Genomic DNA, 24591 nt, shown 5'->3' with positions numbered 1-24591 from the left:
ATTATATCTCTAAGACAGTTAAGAAAAAGTTTCTCGTTGGGGGAGATCTTTCTTATTCTGTTACAATTCTGAGTGATTATTTTCATGAAACTGTGACTGTTGCATTTAAAAAATTTTAATTTTAAGTACCTCTTTATGGGATCAAGCAAGGTCCACAAGTGTTTGTGTTTTTTTTTAATTAAGCATATTTAAGAATAAGAAATAGTTCATTAAATTTAAAAAAAATAAAAAGGAATTCATTGGGCTTACGTTGTTTATAAAGACTTATCAAATCCCCAAGTATAGATCCACTTTTGGAAGTATTTTTTGCCTGCAGTAACTCACAGCAGTCAAAGTTTGTAATCCCCTCTAGCAAGCGCTTTCACGAAATATAAAGTACAGCATATTTACTGGGCTGAAAAATGGTTATAGATTTATAGGTTTGTGCATCAATTTTTACAGTCCCATTTTTGATAAATATTTCCAGGAATTGACCATCTTTGTGATTAGAGTATTTGTGAGAGAGGGAGAACAAAAAGGAGGAAGAAAAAAAAGAAAGGGCAATCTGGAAGGGAGGAAAGAAGAGAAAGACAGGAAGGGAGATGGGGCAGGGAGAGAAGAGGAGAGAGGGAGACAGAAAAAAGAGAGAGGAGGGAGCTAAGGAGAAAGAAAAGGGAAGAAAATAACGAGAGTGGGGAAGGGCAGGATAGAGGAAGGAAGAGAAAAAGAGGAGAGGAAGAGAAAGAAAGAGAGAAGAAGGAGAGAGTGAGGGAGAGCAAGAGAGAAAGAGTGAGAGCAAGAGCGAGAGCAAGAGAGAGAAGGGGGAGGGAGAGCAAGAGCGAGAGAGCGAGAGAGCGAGAGAGCGAGAGAGAGAGAGAGCGAGAGCGAGAGCGAGAGCGAGAGCGAGAGAGAGAGAGAGAGAGAGAGAGAGAGAGAGAGAGAGAGAGAGAGACGGAAAGCAAAAGAGCGAGAGCAAGAGAGAGAGAGGGAGTGAGAGGGAGAGAGAGAAAAACTTTGGTATGGGTTGGGGGAGAGAATACAAAGAAGATGACTGATTAAGCTCTTATAGGTGACTGAAGGACAAGGTGGATGATCCTTTGGCCTTTCGTCATTTTCTGTATAGAGTATTAAATTATGGGAAGGAGAAATGGCTGTGTTCCAAGAGTGTAACTGGAACAGTGGTGACCAGGGACATGGGATCTCCATTAAGCACTAAGCAAGGTGACCTAATGTGCAATGATGCTCCCCCTTTTCTCTCTCCCTCTCTCTATCAGGCTGTTTTGGGTAGTAGAAAGAGCCCATCAATGTGCTCTCCTGATGATGTGGTCATTGCCCCCAATACCTTTTAATTAGCTTGACAAATGGGAGGTTTCATTAGTTATATTTGTGCCTCCATGGGATGATTTGAATCTTTAGACTTGAGTCAATTAATATAGGCAATAAAAATCTCTCTGCAAAGGTATGTACCTCTCTGTAAGAAAGTGTTGTTTCCATTTTACAGATGAGGGAATACAGAAAGATTATGTGGTGTACAGAGAGTGTCTGTGACAGGTGAGGGATGAAGTTTTGAAGGTTAATTTTACTTTCAGGCCATTGAGATACATGTAATAATAATAATAATTACTAATAATAATTAGTAACTAGCATTGATATCACGTTTTAATGATGGCAAAGAACTTTGAACATATTATTTCACATGAGCCCTGTGATGTAAGTTTTTTGTTGTTGGGTTGTTTCAATTGTGTCTGACTCTTTGTGATGCCATTTTGGGGTTTTCTTGGAAGAGATACTACAGTGGTTTGCCATTTCCTTCTCCAGCTCATTTTACAGATGAGGAAACTGAGGCAAACAGGGTTAAGGGACTTGCCCTGGGTCACAAAGCTAGTAAGTGTCTGAAGTTGGATTTGAACTCAGTAAGATAAGGCTTCCTGATTCCAAGCCCAGTGCTCTATCCACTGAGCCATCTAACTGCCCTGTAAGTTTTCTCACCATCTCCATTTTACAGATGAGTAAACTAAGGCTAAGAGTGGTTAAGTGGCCTGCTCATCGTTACCCACCCAGCAAGTATCAATCTGAGGCAGGATTCAAGCTCAGATCTTTCTGACTCCAAATTCACCACTCAGTTCCCTATGTCACCTAGTACAGGGTAGCACTGAACTCCTCCCCACCCATTCCCACACAGCTCTAGGACCATGCACTACAAATCTCAGGTTTGATGTCCTGATTTAAGTGGGCATTTATTTAAATCCACAGCTATAAGTCTCTTCCACTCAATAATTCTTTGTCAGAGCAAGCCAGGTGACATGTGAAATAAGAATAAATAGTATTAAATTAGAATAAGATTCAAGATAAACAACAAAGATTTGAATTTGGTTGTAAATGTTTCCCAGTTATTCCTGTCTCCCCCCACTGCAGGGAAGCGAATTATCACTTCAGATTTATAGTCTTAGATATCAATATATGAAATAGCCTCTTTTCTTAGTTCCTTTTTTTTTTTTATTTTGGCACAGTGGCCAGTGAGCACCGACCACTCAGGAACCAGAACTTCAGTTCATGTGGTCCAGATCCCTACCTCTGGGGGAGGGTCTCTCTCCACATCTTTGCCATCTTTGCCCCTTCCAACCTGGTTCGTAAAACCCACATCAAGATTGTTAAAATGGGATTTCTGGGGGCAACTGGGTGGCACAAGGAATAAAGTACTGACCTTGGATTCAGGAGGACCTGAGTTTAACTGCGGCGACAGACACTTGACACATACTAGCTGTGTGACCCTGGGCAAGTCACTTAACCCTCATTGCCCCACAAAAACATACAAACAAACAAAAGAATGGGATTTCCATTGACCCATAATGGTTGCCTGTTGCCCTTCATTTCTTCTTCTTTTTTTTTGTTTTTGGTTTTTGTTTGGGCAATGAGGGTTAAGTGACTTGCCAAAGGTCATACAGTTAGTAAGTGTCAAGTGTCTGAGGCCGGATTTGAACTCAGGTCCTCCTGATTCCAGGGCCAGTGCTCTATCCACTGCATCACCTAGCTGCCCTCTCCCTTCATTTTTTCTTGCCAACCCTGGTAAAATTCTTGTTCTCTTTTAAATGGACCGTGATAGAAATGTACCTATCAAGTAAGAATCTCAGATGGATGACATCACCATAGTTTGGACCTCACTTAAAATCATCTGGGTGGGACAGCTAGGTGGCGCAGTGCATAAAGCACTGGCCCTGGATTCAGGAGGACCTGAGTTCAAATCCAGATTCAGACACTTGATACTTACTAGCTGTGTGACCCTGGGCAAGTCACTTAACCCTCATTGTCCTGCAAAAAAAAAATCATCTGGGAAATGGAGTGCAGATAACTTGACCCAATAAGCGAGGCCTTCTCTTGACCTGAAACATCATGGATAAATGTAATTCATATATGGACACATATGTGCAAATTCTCTGCTATGCTGGAACAAATTAATGCTTTTGTTGATGGACTTAAAAGCTTCTTTTTGTATTCTGAGAGATTGGAGATGCTCTCAGATATTATATCCTTTGTATGGAAAAAATGTTTTCTGAGTAGTGCAGAGATTATACTACTCAGGGTCTGTACATGCTGTGACAGAATTCAGCAGGAACTTGGAGATAAATAACCTGTCCTTACTCCTCATGCATTCAATTCATAGTCCCCTAGATCAGATCAGCTTCCCCCCTCCCTGAGGAAAAAAAAGAAAGAGAGAGATTCACTGCTGAGTCAGTAATTGGATCCAACCTCCAATTCAAAGGCTCTCTTTAACATGTTACTTCCAGACTGACATTTTGCCCTCAATTAAGGATGTCTTGATGATAGATTCTAATCCACAAGGAAGGGTCTTGATCTTGACTTTCACTGACATTGGGCTTGTAACCCATTCTTTAGGTGTCTCATGTGTCTTAGGCGTCGAGTTATCTTGTCTGTCCTTCTGTACCTCTTCTGTTTCGTGAGCACAGTGAGATCATTGTGAAGATGTTATTAACTCTCTGAGGAAGGGAGCCTGCCACAGCTAGAGAAGAGAGATAATATTTATTCAGTAAGAACAAAATGGATAAAGTTATAATGGAACAGATTTAGGCTTAATGCCTGGAAAACATCTACAATTAGACCTATTGAGGAGTAGAAGAGTGTCCCCTTCCCCCATTGCAGGTCTGCAAGGAAAGGCCAATGGGCCACTTATCAGATGTATTATAACAGGGGCTATTCACTTCTTTTCTTTATGCACACATACATATACATACATACACATATCCATTTATTTATTTATTTAAAATTTTTTTGGTGAGGCAATGGGGGTTAAGTGACTTGCCCAGGGTCACACAGCTAGTAAGTGTCAAGAGTCTGAGGCTGGATTTGAACTCATGTCCTCTTGAATCCAGCACCAGTGCTCTTCCACTGCGCCACCTAGCTGCCCCTACATATACATTTATATACACATATATGCATATACATAAAGGATATAATATCTGCAAGCATCTACAATCTCTCAGAATACAAAAATAAGCTTTTAAATCCATAAGCAAAAGCATTAATTTGTCCCAGCATAGCAGAGAACTTGCACAGGTGTGTGCATATATGAATTCCATTTATCCACGATTTTTCAGGCCAAGAGAAGGCCTCACTTGTTGGGTCAAGTTATCTGGACTCCATTTCCCAGATGATTTTAAGTGAGGTCAAAACTACGGTGATGTCGTATCTATATCTATCTATCTCTATCTCTAATCTTTATCTACATCTCTATCTCTATCATCTATCTCTATATCTCATCCATCTCATCTCTATCTCTATAATATATCTCTATATCTCATCTATCTCATCTCTATCTACGTCAATATCATATATCTCTATTTCTATCTCATCTATTTCATCTATATCTATCTCTATCTACATCTCTATATCTATCTCTATCTCTATCTCATCTACCTCATCTCTATCTCTATGTCTCTCTATATCATCTATCTCTATCTCACACATATATATCACATACATACATACATACATACATACATGTGAATGTTTGCTGCCAGCTTCGTGTTGACAATGACAACTTCAAATAATGTTGCTGTTTCTTACTCAGTACCTGCGCTGGTAATAACTGGCAGAGTATTTTCAAAAGTACATTTTAAAATTAAATATATACATTATTACATTTTTATAACTGATGGTAAATTTTCTTTGGGGAAAAAAAGCAGTGTCTTATACTTTTGCGCTAAAGCTTACTCCTTGCACATTATAGAAAATTCAACTCAACAATCTTTCAAAGCAACAAATTCCTGCTATGTGCTATCTGCCGGGATAGGCTCTGGTGATATAAAAACAAAAATGAAAATTTCCCTGCCTTTACTTGAACTGAGTAACAAGAGATAAACAGGGAAATGAATACAACAGGGATAAAGAGTAATCTCTTTTTCTTCTGTGCTATACATATATTGTGGCGCATTTTTCTTCTGTGCTTTACATAAATACGTTTTATACTGCTTTAGGCAAATTGCCCAAGAGGGAAATATTGATTTGTTTTCTCTTGGAGCCAGCTCTGACTGACTTGGGACAGCTGGTTGTTAAATTTCAGCATGAGCATTAAAACCTTGGAGATTGGCAAATGCTAAAAATCAAGACCTGATTTATTGTTTTGTTGATTGTCTAGACTTAAAAATTCATGGAGAAAAATGTTGAAGAATTCAGATTATTTTAGAAGTTTATCCTGGGTACATTTCGCACCGCCTGCCCCCCAACCAATTATTAAGCATTTACCAGAAGACTCCTATTGGTTTCACTTAAAAATCCACCCGCTGCACGCATTCATACACTTGCTTAATATACAGATGAATGGAAATTATAGGGCCCTTCTGACCAAATGCATAACATTTAAAGTACAAAGGTTTCCAAAGTCAATCAACAGATTCTTATACTCAGCATCAAAAAACACTGCTGCTTATGGCTTTTTATGCATGAGCAACCCTATAAATCAGATGTTGCATGATTATTTTGATCACTTTAATATGAGTTACATTACAGGCAAAAGGAAAAAATGTATGTAAATGGGAAGTTTAAATGACCTGTCTAAAATTATAAGAAAAAAAACCATGAAAACTTTTTGGGAAGGTTTTCCCTTAAAAATCAGTAGATACTTTGTTGCCCATCATGGTTATAAGATAGAACAAACTCAGGCGCATTGTAATTTCTCAGTGTTTAATTACTAGAAGTTTTAGAATTTGAAGGGAATGATTTTAAGGAAATAATTCCATTGTGACTTATTGGCCTTTTAGTTATTAAAAATTCCAGAATTTTAAGGGAATGATTTGGCACTTAAAAAAAAATCACTTTGAAATTGTTCTACCTTCCCTTTTTTGTATTATTATGGATTTAGTGCCCATATTATGCATTATGATTATCATTCTTGTCAAAGTGCTCAGACACTAAAGTGACAGGGAGGATGACAAATTCTCTAATAATGTGTCAGTGAGTAAATGATATTGAAAAGCCCATTGACCTATCCTGAAATGAGCAAACTCCCATTGAACCTATGCAGTAGAGATGATAATGTCTCTCTCTTCTGACTTATCTTATAAAACCGTAGTAGGAGTCACCTTTTAGAATGCTTTACTGCCGCCCTTCACATTACCCCCAAGCTCAGACATCAACAGCTCCTCATTGCCTAGAGAGCAAAGTCCAGACTCTTCTTTCCGGTTCTCCATATTGGGATCCATTCCTACTTTTGGAACTGTATCCCGTTCTATTCCCTAGTTCTGCTCCAGTTAGACTGGTGTTTTCATTGTCCCCTAGGTTCATATAGTCTCCTTTGTTTAGTCTCGATTCTGCCCTGATGCTTAGGCCACTACTCTTACTTGGAATGTCCTCCTGCCTTCTTACCAGCCCAAATACAAGATGTCCCATAAGTCTTAGTGCAGTTGTAAGCTTTAATAGCTATTAAATTCAATAAACAAAAATGAATTTAATAGCCATTGAAGCTTACAACTGCACTAAGTCTTTTGGGACACTCCATATGACTTACTTTTTAGGCGCCAGCTCTGATCCCATCTTCTGTCTCTTTGTCTCACTCCCTCTCCCTCTTTCTCTCCCTTTCCCTCTCCCTCTCTCTTCTCTCTCATTCGTTTTTAAATTTTGAGTTCAAAATTCTCTCCTTCCCTCCAGGATCTTCTTCACCCAACCAAGAAAGCAAGCAATATGAAACCAATTATACATGTTGAATCATGAAAAAAATTATTTCCATACTAACCATGTTGAAAAAAAAAGTGAAAAAACTCTGCTTCAATCTGCACTCAGAGTTCATCAGTTCTCTCTCTGGAGGTGGATAGCATTTTCATCATGAATTTTTTGAAATTGTTGCAGGTCATGTATTGATCAGAGTAGCTAAGGCTCACACAGTTGCTTATCTTCATCATATAGTTAGTGTAATATTTCATGTCTGTGTATCTTACAACCCATTGAGATTGTAATGATATTGGACAAATTCACTTTCTTTTTTTAAAGCAGATATATATATATTTATTTAAAGCAATAAACATTTTTATTTATAGTTTTGGGTTCCAATTTTTATCCCTCCCTCCCCTTCCCCCTCTCTGAGGCAGCAAGCAATCAGATATGGGTTCTACATGTATGATTATGTAAAACAAGAAATTAACAATTCACATTTCCACACCACCTTAAGATTGACAAAGCCCTTTCCTTGCAACAAATCTGGGGAAAAGTACATGTTTCATCATTCCCATTTTACAGATGACGATTCTGAGGCAGGGAGAAATTGTTTGTTCACGGTAACATGGATGGTTTGTGGATATGGTTGTGGCGGGTTGAGTCCAGAGATTATGGTTTGTACTTCTTCCAGGATACCCATCACAGTGCTAAGACTATCAAATATATGTTGAATTAAGCTAAATTTGTTGTCCTGCTTTCAGATTTCTATAGTCCTTTATCTTATCCTGTATATATTAATATGTAAAAAAATCTGCATACTAATAGACTACAGTGCTGTGTAGTGGAAAGAGTGCTAGATGTGAAATGGAAAGACCCAGGTTCAGATCCTGACATTTCCACTTACTAACCTCGTTTTCCTCACCTGTAAAATGAAGGGTTTGGACTAAATAGGTTTTCAGGCTCCTTCCTGCTCCAAATCTCAGATCCCATGGCTTTAAAGTGCAATCTAAATATGTTATCATTAATAATTAACAATTTTAATCATTAAACAGTTTCCTAAAATTCAGGAGTTAATAACTTTAACTAATTAACTTTATAACTATACTTAACTCTAATAGTTAATTAATAATTTGCTTAGTTTGTTATTATTAGTTTATTGTTAAATGTTAATTACTTTAACTCTGAGTTAATTAATAACTCAGCAGTGAAATTCTTTCTTCGTGCAATAAATACTTCCTTAAAGCCTACCATGTGTAACATACTGTGCTATGGTCTAAACTGGTGTAAAAATAATTAAGATAGAACCCCTATCCCCAAGAAGGAAGTTTACAAGTCACTTTAATTTTTCCATCTTTTTTTTACAATGTTGTAACACACTGTGCTATGGTTTAGAGTGATGTAAAAATAACTAAGATAGAACCTCTATCCCTAAGAAGGAAGTTTACAAGTCACTTTGATTTTTCCATCTTTTTTAAATTAAAAAAAATCTTTTTTCTTTTCTTTTTTTTTTTTGGTGAGGCAATTGGGGTTAAGTGACTTGCCCAGGGTCACACAGCTAGTAAGTGTTAAGTGTCTGAGGCCAGATTTGAACTTAGGTCTTTGTGCTCTATGCACTGCACCACCTAGCTGCCCCCCCCCCATTAATACAAGTTCATTTAGTACTACTTTTATATTCATTTTCCCTTAAGTTCATTTGTGTTTTTGTTTGTTTGTTTGTTTGTTTTGTTTTTTAGTGAGGCAATTGGGGTTAAGTGACTTGCCCAGGGTCACATGGCTAGTAAGTGTTAAGTGTCTGAGTCCGAATTTGAACTCAGGTACTCCTGACTCCAGGGCCAGTGCTCTATCCACTGTGCCACCTAACTGCCCCCCCCCCCTTGAGTTTGTTTGTAAACAATGCAGCCTAGGAGATGGCAATTGTATTTTTCTTCTGAAATAAAAAATGGGTACTGTTCTATATATATTCAAAGGGACTTTAATCTTACTTCCCCTTAGACTGCAAACAAGCAGCGTGCTGTGGATTTACCCTCAAACAAAACCTTGCTGTGTAACCTCAGATACAAACATATTGGTTCTACATTTTTTTTTATTCCACCATATGTTGAGTGAGCATTTAACAAATGATTTTATTGTAATGCATAAGCTCAGGGGGCAAGAATAAAGACTGCTTTGGGATTGTCATATGTGGCTTTCTTCATTCCAGAATAATTGAAGTATCAATCAAAATGTAGAAATGATACATTTTGAGTTTATTCCCTGCCCTGAAAGAAAATTATGTGAGAATACTTTGTGAGTATGTTATACTTTTCATCCATTATTTCCTTATCCTATTTAGGACATTTATATTTTAAGATGCTAGCTGAGGAAGCCTCTGACATAGGTTAAGTGACAAATATTATTTTTCCCTTTAAGGGAGAAAACAGAGGGAACTTGATTTTTACTTATTCAAGACCCTGGGATCATTTGTTTCAACCCTGTAGCCCAGGCTAGCAAACTATATCATTTGTTAATAAGTATGACAGTGTTTCTAATCCTTGGGTGACATTGCTAATTGAGGTGTCATTTTAAAGACTTAGGCATGTGAGATGATATTCATTTAAATTATTTCTACAGTAGTGGGTGGTTTTTTTAAAAAAACAACAACAACAATATTTTATTTTCCCCCCAATTACATGTAAATACAATTTCTAACATTATTTTTTGAGTTCTGAATTCTATCCTTACTTCTCCTTCCCTGAGATGGTAATCAATCTGATACAGGTTATATGTGTGCAATCATGTAAAATATATTTCTATATTAGTCATTTTGTGAAAGGAAATGAGAGAGAGAGACAGAGAGAGAGAAAGAGAGAGAGAGAGAGACAGAGAGAGAGAGAGAGAGACAGAGAGAGAGAGAGAGAGAAAGCTTCTATTTGTATTTAGATTCCATTAATTCTTTCTCCAGAGGCAGATAGCATTTTTCATGATAAGTCTTTTGAGATTGTCTTGGATGATTATACTGTTGAAAATAGCTAAGTCATTCACAATTGTTCATTATACAATATTATTGTTACTGTATATAATGTTCTGGTTCTGTTTACTTCACTCTGCATCAGTTCATATAAGTCTTTCCAGGTTGTTCTTTCTTTCTTTTTTTTTTTTTTTTGGTTCCAGGTTTTTCTGAAATCATGAGTGGTGGGTGTTTTTCAAGATATATACAGCAATACTTATACTTATGCCTAATTTTGGGCATAGAGTTTTCATTTATGATGTAAGTTTCATTTCCCTCTTTTCCCTCCCCTTCCATCCTATCCCCAACCCAAGAAATAATGTTCTTTGGAATCCCTCAACCTGAAACCTCAATAGATAACCAATTGTGTGATATTGGGCAAGTGACTTAAGCCTTCTGGGCCTCAGTTTACTTTTCAATAAAACAAAGATACTGGACTAAGTAGCCTCCCAGGCATGAAGTTTTAACTTTTTTATGAGCCATAAATTCCTTTGGTAGTGTCTGGTGAAGCCTATAGACCCCTTATTAGAATGTTTTAAATGAGTAAAATAAGATTCATAAGATTATAACAGAAGTCAATTATATTAAAAGAGTTATCAGAAAGAATTTAAAAATCTACAACAAAACAAAAATCTTTCCCACTCTTAAGGGTTTCCAAAATTCTTTGAATGATGGAGAATGACATTTTAGCAGCCACACTTGCTGGCTGGTTTTATAATAGCAATAAAAATATTTACATGTCATTTACTATGTTCCAGGCACTGTGCTAAGTGATCTACAATTATTATCTCATTTGATCCTCACACTAACCCTGGGAGGTAGGTGCTATTCTCCCAATTTTTCAGATGAGGAAACTGAGGCAACATGGGGAGTCTAATGGGAAAACAGAGTAGAGGAGAACCCTAGTGTGGGTGGGCCATACCAATTCTGCTGTGGAAGGCTGGAATCTGAGACAATAGCTCCCAACTGGTGCTCTGAGGCCAGGGATGGAGTTTATTAGCAGTCTTCTAGGCCGAGATGACAGAATGATGTTATCCAGTAAGGGAGGGGTGGGCAAGCATTGGAAGAACAGAAGGGAACCAGAAGGATTTGTTTCTGAGCTTTTGACTTTTAGGGTTGGGGTTTTTTCCCCTTTGCTTCTAGACATATGATTTGTATAATGAATGTCATGAAAAAAAATCATAACCATATTGGGAGAAAACTTAATTTTAAGCCATAACTTGGTAAAGAAATGAAGATGGAAAAGACAAAACTTGAGTTTCTCAAAGAAGATGACACCCTAGTGGGCCCTATAAAAGACACGCATCAAAATGTAGTGGAAGAGGGGGCAGCTAGGTGGCACAGTGGATAGAGTACCGGCCAAGGATTCAGGAGGACCCAAGTTCAAATCCAGCCTCAGACACTTGACATGTACTAGCTGTGTGACCCTGGGTAAGTCCCTCATTGCCCTGCACAAAAAAAAATATGTAGTGGAAGAAGTGTGAGATGCAGTGATTGAGAAACCTGGGTTTGAATCCCATTTTTGACCCTTACTAGCTGTCTGTCTATTGCCATGTACTTCATCTTTCTGGGCCTGTTTCCTCATCCCTAAAATGGGGACAACAATAACTGTAGTACCTACTTCTCAGGACTGTTTTGAGGATTATTATCATGAGTCATAATTAGTGTGTTCTTTTCTATAACATGCTTCAATGATCCTCAAAACAGAGATTAGAATTATGCAAGAAAAGTTGCTAAATTTAAAAAATATCCTTTGACCCAGAGATTCTACAACTGAGACTATATCTCAAAGAGGCTATTGGTAGTCCTAAAAGACCCAAATATTTAAAATATTCATATTGCTAAAAAAAAAAAGGGGGTAGTTCTAAGGTACTATCTTTACCAACTCGCATTTCTGTGACACTTGAAAATTTACAAAATACTTCCCTCACAAGAAACCTACTATGTAGGTAATACAAGTATAATCATCTCCATTTTTTATTCACAAAGATGGCAGAAGAAAATTGATTTGCCCAGCATCACGTGCTGGGATTTGAACCTCATTCTAACAAATCCCGCTGGTGCTTTTCCTCTCGATTAGTAAATTACAATATTTGAGGTATGGTTTGGTTTAAATAGACTTTTGTGGGATGGCCTGTGAAGATTTTATCCTGTATTACATCATTTCTATGGAAAAAAATTTATTCCAAGTTCCAAATGACTGACTCACAACCTTTTAAAATACAGCCCTTTCGTAAAACTGTGGACAGATTGTGGTCATAGACATTAGAGTTTTTAAAGGCCTTTGGCTGCCTAGATTTTCTGCACTCTGACAGAAGATTGCTTCTTAATATTTTATTCTTTGTTGCCTTTTCTTACCAAGCTTGTCAGGGTTAGCTTTCGGATTGGTGGCTTTAAGCAACGGTTCCTCTTCTTGGCTAGGAAAAGAGAACACTGTGTTAATGACCGCAGGTGTAGCCTTCCCAGAATATTTTAGGTGGATCAAAAACTTAGAGCTTTGGAGGCCAATTAGTCCAGTCTGTCATTGTGCAGATGGCTGAGGAAACTGAGGCCAGAGAGGATACATTATCTACCTGGGGTCATGCAGGTAGGATCACAGCTCAAAGGGGCCTTAGAGATCATCTAGTTCTCCCTCATTTTATAACCAAGGAAAAGGGGACGGGAGAGACCAAGGGATTTGCATAAGGTCACACAGGAAGGAAGTGGGAGGGTCAAAATTAAAACCCAGGTCCTCTAAGTATAAATTCATCGTTCTTTATCATTTATAATTCAGATATATCAATTGTGTCCGCTGTAATATCAGCCAGATAATCAGTTACTGGATCACCTTCTGAAGGTGATTAGTAAATTTCCAATAGTTTAGGATTCTGATTGGACTGGGAATATATACCTGGGTTACCTCAAGGTGGTAAACTTGGGTTAACCTTCATGACAATCTTAATACCTTTTCTTTTCTCAGCCACTGTTGACCAGAAACCTTCTCATTGGCCCCTTCTTTCATTTGGATCAGTCCTTGCTTGGCATGATATGAATGTAGCTCCTCAGTAGAACAGATAGAATAATCCTACACTTCTTTCTATGAATAATTGGACCATTGGCTTATTTTGGTGCTTAGGATGGTCTTCCATTTTTGACTACACCATTGCATGAGAAAATTTCCTTTTACTAAAACCATTACACTCCCTCCCCCTAACTCTATTAAATTTTAGCTAAGTGCAAACTTGACCTTGGAGAAATGAAAAGAAAACAAATCTACCTCTCTGGGAGAACAACCATGGATGCAAAATTCTTCATACTTTGTTAGTTTCAGTCACTTTGTTGGTTTGCCCTCCCTAAATATTTTTCTTTATTGATTTTCCTTAATTGTTTTTTTTCTGTCCTAGAAGGAATGTTTTAGTGATGGGGGAGTCTTTGGGAACTAAAGGGGAAATGACTGACATTTTAAAAGGTAACTATAAGAAACAAAAACAAATTTCTATGAAAAAATGGGGAAAAACCCTCAGCTTAGTACTCACTGTATTCACAAAGTATTTCCCTAAAAATCAGCCAGCCTCCAGTCTACAATCCTTTTCAAACCAATTTAATTAAATGTAACTCGTTTCAGCAAGCATTTTCCCCAGGGCCCTTAATAGACACTTATACTTTTTACTTATCTATATATCATATCTGGGTTGGTTAATTGTTCTGTCCTTTTTATCCACTATCCTCTCAACCCCCAGATAATGGCCAACTGTGAATCCTCTTTGTTCTTCTTCATCTTTTGAGGCTGACTTCATTTTTATTAGAAGGCAAGGGCAATGTTTAATCTTTGCTGTTTCCCCTTACCCAAGGGTCTAATACAATGGGTATTTATGGTCGACTGAGGAATAACTTGAAATCAGGGTGAGCCAGGGAGGGAATGAGTAGCATGTGAAACATATGGAAGGGTCTGATAGGCAGCTCAGAAGACCTCAGCTATAATTTAAACAGGGAAAGTTATTACCTGAGCAAAAACTAGACAAATCACTTAATCTTGCTAATCCTGTTTCCTAATTTTAAAAAATTAGGATAATGATTTTTGGACTGCTTATCACACAGGGTTGTTGGGAAGAAAGCAAAATGTATTTAAAAGAGCAATTATTTTTATTTTATAGATGCCTTAAGGCCATTATAATAGTATGTTTATGGTAGAGATTATTCTGTGTCAGACAGACTCTGCCTGTTTCCCAGCAGCTTAACCTGAAGCACTTGTGTCATACACTGCTTTTGCCTTTAGTGAAGCATCATTTGAAATTCCTAATGGAAAAACAGCACTGAAAACACAGGGTTGTTTTTTTTTTCTTTTATACTGGCTTGGCTGCTGAATTTAGATCGAGTCCAGCACAATGGTTCATTAAATATATTTGAAAAGACGTGCCATATATAATGTGCTTCAAATCAAAATAAGTAACCCATCTCTTCCTCCTCTTTTCTTCTCCTCTTTTTTTCCCCATGTTTTCTTACAAGATGAGAGTGCTAAGTGTTCTGTTAGATGAAAATTTCAGTAATTTTCCACAGCAATATAAGCTCCCAAATGGTTTGGGAGAAAAATGATGATGTGAAATTCTCCAAAGATAGGAGAGGAAAGCATCTCTGTATTCTCTCTTATAGCTCTAAGATCTGATTATCAGTTACAATTACAAAAACTAACCATGTCAAGGTATAGAACACTAACCTGTTTATGCCAACTTTCTTTCAACTTAATGATGGTTTGAGCCAGTAGGAGCCATGGCTACAAAGTAATGGTACTGCCTTTTTTCCCAACAAAAATACTAGAACTTGCAAGTCAACCTTGGGCTGTTGAGTGCCTACTCTCAATGGTGCTGCTACTGCCAAGGTCATTTTTTTTTTTGGTGGGGCAATGAGGCCGAGGTCATTTTTGAGAGTTCTTTCTTGTAATTATTTTTAAAACTTTTGCCATATTCTTTTGAATATTCTTGGTGGGGGCAAATCTTTCACCTTGAAGGATGTATTTAATTTTTGGAAGCTGATAAAGGACGTTCAGAATAAATTCTGGTGAACAAAGTCATTGATTGAACTAAGGAATGATTCTTTTAGTCTTCTCCTCTGGTTCTGAATGCAGCTCCAGAGAGGAGCTTCAGAAATGTTTTCAGCCAAGGGGGACAATCTTGATGGTCAATGATCATTTGGACACATAAATTTTGAGTATAATGGCATAATATATGTATACTTATATGAAGGTGTATATATATATATATATATTATGCTAAATCATGTATGTTTTCCTCAGGTTCTCGCAGAACATGTGTCCATTACTGCAAAGAAAAAGACTGATTGCAAATATATATACATATATGTATGTGAATATATTAACATATACAAGTTCTGAATGTAATAGTATAATATGTGTGTATATAATTTAGTATATCAGTATATTATACTAGGTCATATATGCTTTCCTCAGATTCTGTTAGAACATATGCCCATTACTGCAAAGAAAAAGACTGATTAAAATATTTATATATGTATGTGAATATATTAAAATACACAAGTTCTGAGTATAAGAGTATAATATGTATGTATATATTATACTAGGTCATGTATGCTTTCCTCAGGTTCTCTCAGAATATATGTGTGAAATGTGTGTATATATTTTAACATTTAAAATATAATTTAATGTATCTCTTAATTTATTACTTTGATGAACAAGTAATATATACATGTATGTATATATTTAGATAGGTAGATAGCAGAAAACCAGGAAAATTTCTATTAATTGGAGAAGTACTTGAGGAAAAGATTAAGGTTTAAGTGAATTTGGGGAGTATAAGAGAACAGGAATTCTGAAGGACAGGGTAGGAGGTGCTAAAATAAAGACAGGAAGAGACTGAATGGGGCTAATGCGAGGTATGGTTGGATAGTGGTGAGAATGGAAGAAAGAAGAGATTTGTGTCTTATGTGGCATTTAGGGTCATGAGTATTAGGGGAGAAGGAAGCTTGGAGATAGATGAGAATAGCATTTTAGTCATAGTGGAGGGGGAGTGATAAATAAGGCAAATTACCATAGATAATGGAAGAGCTTGTCAAAGTCATTAGTCCTAGCTATTCAATTAGAATGCCAGTCAGCTAGAATGTTGCTTAGAACACTTTTCCCTCCTCAGACTAGTTGCCTAGGAAAGAGGATTCTCTCTGGCCTAATAATAAAATAAGGAAGGAGTTGGTTTTGAAAAAAGTTGGGATTAAGGCAGGCACCTCTATGACAACACATTGGACGGAGATGCTTTTTATTGAACTCCAACAGTTGATTTTTTTTAACAAAAGTTAAATATTTTTGAAAATTAAGAATAATAAAAATGTTAAATGAAAACAAAGCTGGAAATTGTGGGGGCAGGAGGGACTAAGTTGTGGAGGGCTTGAAATACCAGGCCAAAGATTTTGTTTTATCCAAAAGGTAATAGGGAGCTATTGAAGATTTTAAGTAGGGGAGTAATATAGTCTGTGTTTCAAGTTTTTCTAGGTTAAATCATAGGTCACAGATGTGATGGGTGAAGAAGTGTGTGAAAGTATCGTCATTCCCATGGATTGTACACTTTAGTCAAACTTACTGTACATGTAACTTGTCATGTACTTTGTGTATTTGTTCAGTCTTGTCTCTATGCTTAGAATGAATGTCCTTTCCTTCTTCTACTCCTTGATTTTTCTGCCCATCCCAAAGGTCATTTCCACTCAGCTGCTGATTTCTTCAGCTGTCAGCAACTTCTTCAAATGATCTTATTACTCTTTATACTCCTCTTATGCATTTTCTCATACTTTAATTTGTCTAATGTGCACATAGAGATCCTTCCCTTTTATGAGATGATATAATGGGTGGTGCCCTACACATAGCAAGCACTTAATAAAGTTTTTTAGAATGAATTAAATCTGACCCAAAAAATTTAAAGGAAAAGAACAGAATTATTATTATTTTTTGGCCAGAATCAGTTGTTTTAGAAGTGCTGCAAGTCTCAGCATGCTTTCTTCCCTGCCTCTGCTGCCTGTCGAAACTCAAAATTTGATATTTGCTTGTAGAAAGTGTTAATAGAAGTGTGTGTGTTGTTGAAAAGACAGACTTTGTAGACTTCTAACTATCTATTTTCACCTTACTATTCCTTTATTTCAGTGACTTGCTATCATCTGAATACCTGGAGAGACACATTGACCATGGAGGAAAGATTGTAGAAGTTAAAGTAAGTGATTTTTTTCTCTTTTTTGGGAGGGGGGCAATTTGTGAGATTTTTGCTTTAGAAATAAAATTGTATTTTCTCCCTAGTGTGAATTCTATTAAACAGCTAGGTGGCACAGTGGATAGAGCACTGGACCTAGCATCATGAAGATTTGAATTCAAATCCAGCCTCAGATACTTACTGTGAAACCCTGGACAAGTCACTTAACCATTGCCTGACTCAGTTTCTTTATCTGTAAAATGGGGACACTGTCATACTAGCACTTACCTTCCAGGGTTGTCATGAGGATAAAATAAAATAAAATTTTTAAAGTGCTTTGCAAACCTTAAAGTGCTACATAAATATTAGCTATTATTGTTTATGAAGCAGCTTGGAGAATGAATTTATAATTCATTATTTATCTCTCACTTGGTTTTGGGAAGCTTCACCTGATAGCTACAAAGCCAACTGTCCCAGAGGTACTAAAGTGTAATAATGTATTTTAAGTGAAAAATAGAGATAGATAGATAGATAGATAGATAGATAGATAGATAGATAGATAGATAGATAGATAGATAGATAGATAGATAGATAGATGGTAGATATTGATAGATGATGAATGGATAGATAGATAGATGGATAGATAGATCAATAGATGATAGATCGATCGATAGATAGATGATAGATGGATGGATAACAGTCAGGATAGAGAAACAGACACAGTGAATGGATGGATGGATGGATGGATGGATGGATGGATGGATGGATGGATGGATGGATGGATGGATGGTTGGTTGGATGGATGGATAGATGGATGGATGACAGGACAGACAGACAGATGAAAGTCAGGATAGATGATAGACACATAGACAGACAGAGCATATACATCTATAGATGGTATTTTTTCTTTTTAAACATGTTAATTCCTCATGGTCTTTTCACCTTCCTTTACTTCTTTTTTTTTTCTTTTTTTTTTTTCTTTTTTAGTGAGGCAATTGGGGTTAAGTGACTTGCCCAGGGTCACACAGCTAGTAAGTGTTAAGTGTCTGAGGCCGGATTTGAACTCAGGTACTCCTGATTCCAGGGCCGGTGCTCTATCCACTGCGCCACCTAGCTGCCCCACCTTCCTTTACTTCTTCAGGGCTTAGCCTGGTGCCTGGAATGTACTAAGTGCTTATGTAATCGATGTTGTTGACTGTCGACTGTTGGTTCTGTGTCCTCATAGTGTAAAAGAGGAGTTAGTTTCAGAAGGCAATCCCATTCAGAAACCTAAAAAGCTAAGCAACATCACTTGCTTCCTATGGTCAGCAGGATGTAAGTGATGCTAATCACCTGTGTCAGTGAGGCAGGTGTGGCTTCACTGCTCTTTGTGGGGGGGTGGCGGGAAGGATTGGGTATCAGTTTCCCAGTGTCTGTGGATGAGAGCTTGGAGAGAGCAGAGTCCTGCTCTTTCATCAGTATTCTACAGTGTAAAGAGCACTGGCTCCGTTACTTCCCTGGGCCTTCATTTCCCTCTCTGTAAAATGGAGGGATTGGACTCGTTAGCCTCATAGATTGAGATCTATGAATTTATAACCCATCTTACCTGTTGAACTTGCAATAAATGATTATTCAACCCCACCCCCCCAAAAAAACCCCACTCATGACTTGTTCTTCTTAGTGTGATATAGGAAAACAGAGTAGGTAGTTTTAGCTATAGAAGGAAAAATAAAACAGAAAATACAAGTCCTGAAAGTATATGGTTTAGTTCTCTGATTTTTATAGAATTTTTTTTCTTGGGTTTGCTACCTTTTGCCATATAATAATGTCATATTAACAAAGACTCCAGTTTTGCCTTTGTACAGGGTGGGTCAAAAGTCATGATGTTTTAATAACTTTTTGAAAATTTTTTTTTTTGCCATTTATGAGATTTTTTTTACACATAATGTAAATTCATTTCCTATATTTACTGTATGTGGTGCTTGGGTATTATAAATTAAAAACAAAAAATAAAGGAGTTATTAAATATTGAAACCCTTTTGTGACTTTTGGCCCACCCTCGATAAAACCCCCTCCCCTCTCTTCTGTTCTATTGGCTTCACTATTTTTCATTAATTAGAAGAAGAAAAATTTCTTCATGTCAACAAACCTGATGTGTGTTCAACCCTCAACTTTTGCCCCAGTTGTAGGGAAGGAAAAAATATAAGTCATTCCAGCGTTATCTTTAGGAAATTGTCTTTACCAGAATTCTTTTTATGAGGCTTAATCACTTCCTAGTTTGCATTTTTCCCCCCTGAATTTCCAGTCTTTCAAAGCCCAGGGAAATGGCTTGCCAAAACACTGATGTCTGAATGTTTCCCCTTCTCCTCCCCTGAGGAAAACCACATTGATCCCATCCATCACCTACACTTGTTTCCAATCCATTAAAAAAATCAAATTCAGAAATTTCCTCTGGGTTTTCTCCAGGAACACAGTGAAATTGTTGAACCCTGCCCCACCAGGTTGAATTTCAGATGCTGTTTATTTCCTCAGTTATAACTTCAATGTAGGTTTTCTCTCCTGCTGTTACTGTACCCATTTAGGAAATCTATTTTTCCCACAGGGACTCCCTCAGCAACCAGATTCTCCTTCTTCCCTTTGGTAATCCATGTATTTACTTACAGAGTTTTTTGGTTGTGATTATTTTCAAATGAGACTTTGCACCCAGCCCTTCTTTTCATTATTGCCATTATTTTCCTTTTCTGAATGCCATTTAAAAAAATTAACCTCTTATATTCAGCTTTCTAGTTTAAGGGTTGTTTTTTGTGCATGTGTATATTCAATTGTTTTCTCAGGGACTATTCTAAGGCCAAATGAAATCAGGCCAAGGGTTCTTTTTTCCCCTCCTTACCCTGACTCTTTATAAAAAGTATATGCATATTTTTGATGATACTTGGCATGAATGAAAATATATTGATTTTGAGGTCGATTGCCTAATAAAAGGCTGATGTTAATTTCAAATGGGGTCTGAAACTAGACTTTTAGTGGTTAAATTTCAGGGACTATAAAGCATCATCTGTGATTAAATTTATTTAAAAGAGGAAAAATGTCATGGTGAGACTAGTTATACTTTTGTATGAAAAAAAGTACAAACAGCAAGAAATTTTAGAAGTACATGTCACAGGGCAGCTAGGTGGATAAAGCACCAGCCCTGGATTCAGGAGTACCTGAGTTCAAATCCGGCCTCAGACACTTGACACTTACTAGCTGTGTGACCCTGGGCAAGTCACTTAACCCTCATAACCCCGCAAAAAAAAGAAGTACATGTCAGATTCCTTTATAAGAAAACATAATCAAGATTTTTTATCCTGTTGAATTACTTAGATATTAACATGATTCTTTTTTAAGTTTTTGCATTTGAAAGAAACCTGATTCAAAAAGTGGGGGATTGTAAATAAATCAACTTTAAATGGGAATTGAAATATGCATTTTCGAGCTATGCATAACATCCAGGTCTGTCTGTATAGCAGCTGTTATGGCATTGTGTCGTAGACACTTCCTCTAATGAAGTCTTGCAAAACGAAAAGAAGTCTTTAAGAGGAAAAATGGTCTTACTGGGAGCTAAAATGTATGTTTGGACTGGGAAGAAATGTGATGAGATAGGAGTGAGGTACATGGAGTCAGGAGACCTGAGTTCACATCTCAGTTTTGCCACGTATGATATTTGACGTAAGCAAATCATTTAACCACTCTAGTCCTCAGTTTCCCTGGTTGTAAAATGAGTGAAATGGATTGGATTATCTCTATTAGAATGTAAGCATCTTCAGGGCAGCCCCTATCTTGCACAGGGACTGGGTTTTTTTGGTTTTTGGAAACCTCAGTGTTTAGCACTAGTATGAATTTAATGGGACAGCTTGGTGATGCAGTGGATGGAGTGCAGCCCCCTGGGGTCAGGAAAACCTGAGTTCAAATGTGGCCTCAGGCACTTACCAGCTGTGTGACCATGGGTAAGTATCTTAACCTTGTCTGCCTTGGTTCCTTATTTATAAAATGAACTGGAGAAGGAAATGGCAAACCACTCCGGTATCCATGCCAAGAAAACCCCAAATGGGCTTATGAATAGTTGGACACAACTCTAAATCTATGATGCTATGAGGACAAGGCACTTTAAAAATAAAGATTACATAGTGAAACTTTAATTAACCAGAGTGTTTGGAGAATAGAGTTTCCTGATTAATTTAAAAAGTCTAGATTATCTTGGAGTTATTCTGGTTAATCTTTTTATTTTCATCCATGGTTGAAAATAGTCCTTAATGAGAACAAAAGGTCAGGAATGTCAAAGAAACCAGGAAGAAAAAAATGTAAAGGAAGCAGTTTCCACACATTAAACTGTGAGAGCATTGTTGAAGTATAAAATGGATAATTGTGAATATTTTACATTAAAATTTTCTTGTATAAATAAAACCTATGCAGCCAAGAATAGGAGTGCAGAAAATCAAGAAAAAACTTTCATAGACAATCTCCCAGATAGGGTGTGATTGGGTTGGTATATTGCTGTGGTATAGGAAATGATGAGCTGGCTGACTTAGGAAAACATGGAAAGACTTGGACTTGTGAAGGAAGATGCTATCCACCTTCAGAGAAACAGATGATAAGTGGAAATAAGCATAGTATGGTCTTATATGTATCATATATATTTATATATATGTGTGTGTATTAGTATGTATGGGTATGTTTATAGATATCTACATATGTATGTATATATACATATATATCTATATCTACCATCTCTCTATCATCTACCTATCTTATCTATCTATATATCATCTATCATCCATCCATCTATCTATGTATCTATGTATCTATCTATGTATCTATCTATCTATCTATTGTAGCCTTCTTTAGGGAAAGGAGGGAGGCAGGGGTATGAAGGGGAGAAATAAAGTAAAAAACGCAGTGCAGAGAACAAAAGAAAACCTGCAAGGAAGCAAAGAAAATCTGGGCAGCTTTGAAAACAATCTGTAGTCATTATTATACAGGCTTTCTTGAAATGGAAATTTATTGTTTTGTAGTGAATCCTCTCTTATATTCTGCTATGTATATGGCATTTTTTCTTTTTTTCATTTTGTATTTGTTTAAAATAAAATAATTTACGATAAAGGAAAATATTCCCTAATTTTATTTATATATATATATATATATATATATATATATATATATATATATATATATATATATATATATATATATATATATGTTTTGTTTTTTGCGGGGCAATGGGAGTTAAGTGACTTGCCCAGGGTCACACACTAGTAAGTGTCAAATGTCTGAGGCCGGATTTGAACTCAGGTCCTCCTGAATCCAGGGCCGGTGCTTTATCCTCTGCGCCACCTAGCTGCCCCACATATATTTTTTTAAACCTGAAATTTACATAGCACTTTAAGATCGAAAATTCCTGTATATTCATTATCTTGGGCAGCTAGGTGGCACAGTGGATAAAACACTGGACCTGGAGTCAAGAGAACCTGAGTTAAAATCTCACCTCAGAAACTTACTAGCTGTGTGACCCTGGGCAAGTCACTTAACCCCAATTCCCTTAAGATATCCAGGGCCATCTTGTTGTCCTAAGGTATATGTTGCCACTGGACCCAGATGGCTCTGGAGAAGAGAGTACAGTTGTTGACCTTGCACAGCCCTCCTGCACTTAAATCCAATTCAGTGTAAGTCATGATACCACCCCAATGTCATGGTCCTCTTTCAAGAATGACAAATATTCATTATCTTATTGGCTTTTCATGAACATCCTGTGATAAAGATAATACAGGAATTATGATTCCCACTTTCCATATGAGGAAACTGAAGGTTAGGAGGTTATAGGAGTTTCCTGAAGTTGCACTGCTAGTCGGTATTGGAGTTGGGACTCCAATCACACTGCTTTCCAAAATGTCTTAGGTCACTTTCCTGACTCTGTAAAGACTTTACAGTGAATATAATTTAATTGTTCCTTGATGACAGGACATCCCTCTGTGCCTCAGTGTTAGTCTTGAACACCCAACATCATTGGAGAGTACTGCAGTCATAGGAGCTAGAAATAGAAGAGATTGAAACTGCATGTACCCTGAACCCTAACCCTCCAACTCCAAAGGGCACCAGGAATAGCTCAGTCATTGACAACATGATTATCTTCTCCTTTATCCCTTTCCCTAAGGCTGAATACAGCAAAGTATTCTTGGTCATTGAGATGTTCCATTTTGTAGGTGACAGTTAATTGAGGTTTGTGCACCAGGGTGGAAAGATAATGTACCACAATTTGATTTTATTGTGTTTGTTTACAGCTTTTAAGTCTTTATAAATATTGTGTTAATTCTGTGGAAATCTTCAACTATTTATTTATGGTCTTTCATTCTTAGCTTTAGAGATATGGTTTTTAGATGCACTTTCAATTATAATTATAGTTAATAATAACAAATAATTATGTTACTATTGCAAAATATATTAATATATATGTATTATTATACCTATTGTAATGATTATATTATAGCATAATATATTATGACAATATAATGTATTTCATATTATAATATGTATTATACATTATATGATAATGATAGGATATATTAATATAATATACCATAACAATATATTAATATAACACAATATAAATAGTATTATATTATACATCATTATGTAAGTTATATATGACATTATATAACTATAATATATGAATTAACTAATTATGACGCTTCATATTCATGTAGTGCTTTAATGGTTTCCTCATCACAACCCTGTGAGGTAGGTAATGCAAGTATCACCATCCACATTTTATAGTTGAGGAAACTGAAGCACAGAGAAATCAGGTGACTTGCCAGTGATCACAAAGTATGGCATAGTGGATAGGGAGATGGGCTAGGAAGCTAGGAAGATCTGGGTAAAAGTCCTACCTCTGACACATACCCTGAGTAAGCTTTTTTTTTTTAAGAGGTAATTAGGGTTAAGTGACTTGCCCAGGGTCCCATAGCTAGTAAGTGTGTGAAGCTGGATTTGAACTCAGGTCCTCCTGACTCCAGGGCCAGTGGTCTATCCCCTGTGCCACCTAGCTCCCCCTTCTCGGTAAGCCTTTTAACTTCTCAGTGTCCTAGGCAACTCTCTAAGACTAAAGTTTCCAAGAAATCAAGTTGTTAGTAAACATTTATTGAAGACTTACTCTATATTAGGCTATAAGTACTAGGGTTACAAAGAAAAACAAAAACAAAAACAAAAGTTGTCTCTGACCTCAAAAAGTTTACATTCTAAAGGGAGAGGACACATAGGGGACTAATTAAT

At 36.8% G+C, this 24591-nt stretch overlaps 1 protein-coding gene across 1 annotated transcript in view; it reads left to right on the top strand.

Moving 5' to 3' along the window:
• ADAM22 (ADAM metallopeptidase domain 22) overlaps window positions 1–24591 on the top strand; it is a 264257-nt gene that overhangs the window by 113494 nt on the left and 126172 nt on the right. Inside the window, 1 exon segment of the mRNA XM_043968835.1 lies at window positions 17268–17334. Coding sequence (XP_043824770.1) covers window positions 17268–17334 — 67 coding nt within the window.

The sequence above is a fragment of the Dromiciops gliroides genome, chromosome 5 (genome assembly GCF_019393635.1).
Source record: "Dromiciops gliroides isolate mDroGli1 chromosome 5, mDroGli1.pri, whole genome shotgun sequence".
Lineage (NCBI taxonomy): Eukaryota > Metazoa > Chordata > Mammalia > Microbiotheria > Microbiotheriidae > Dromiciops > Dromiciops gliroides.
The sequence above is the reverse complement of the archived record's forward strand: the minus strand, read 5'-3'. Positions and strand labels throughout refer to the sequence as shown.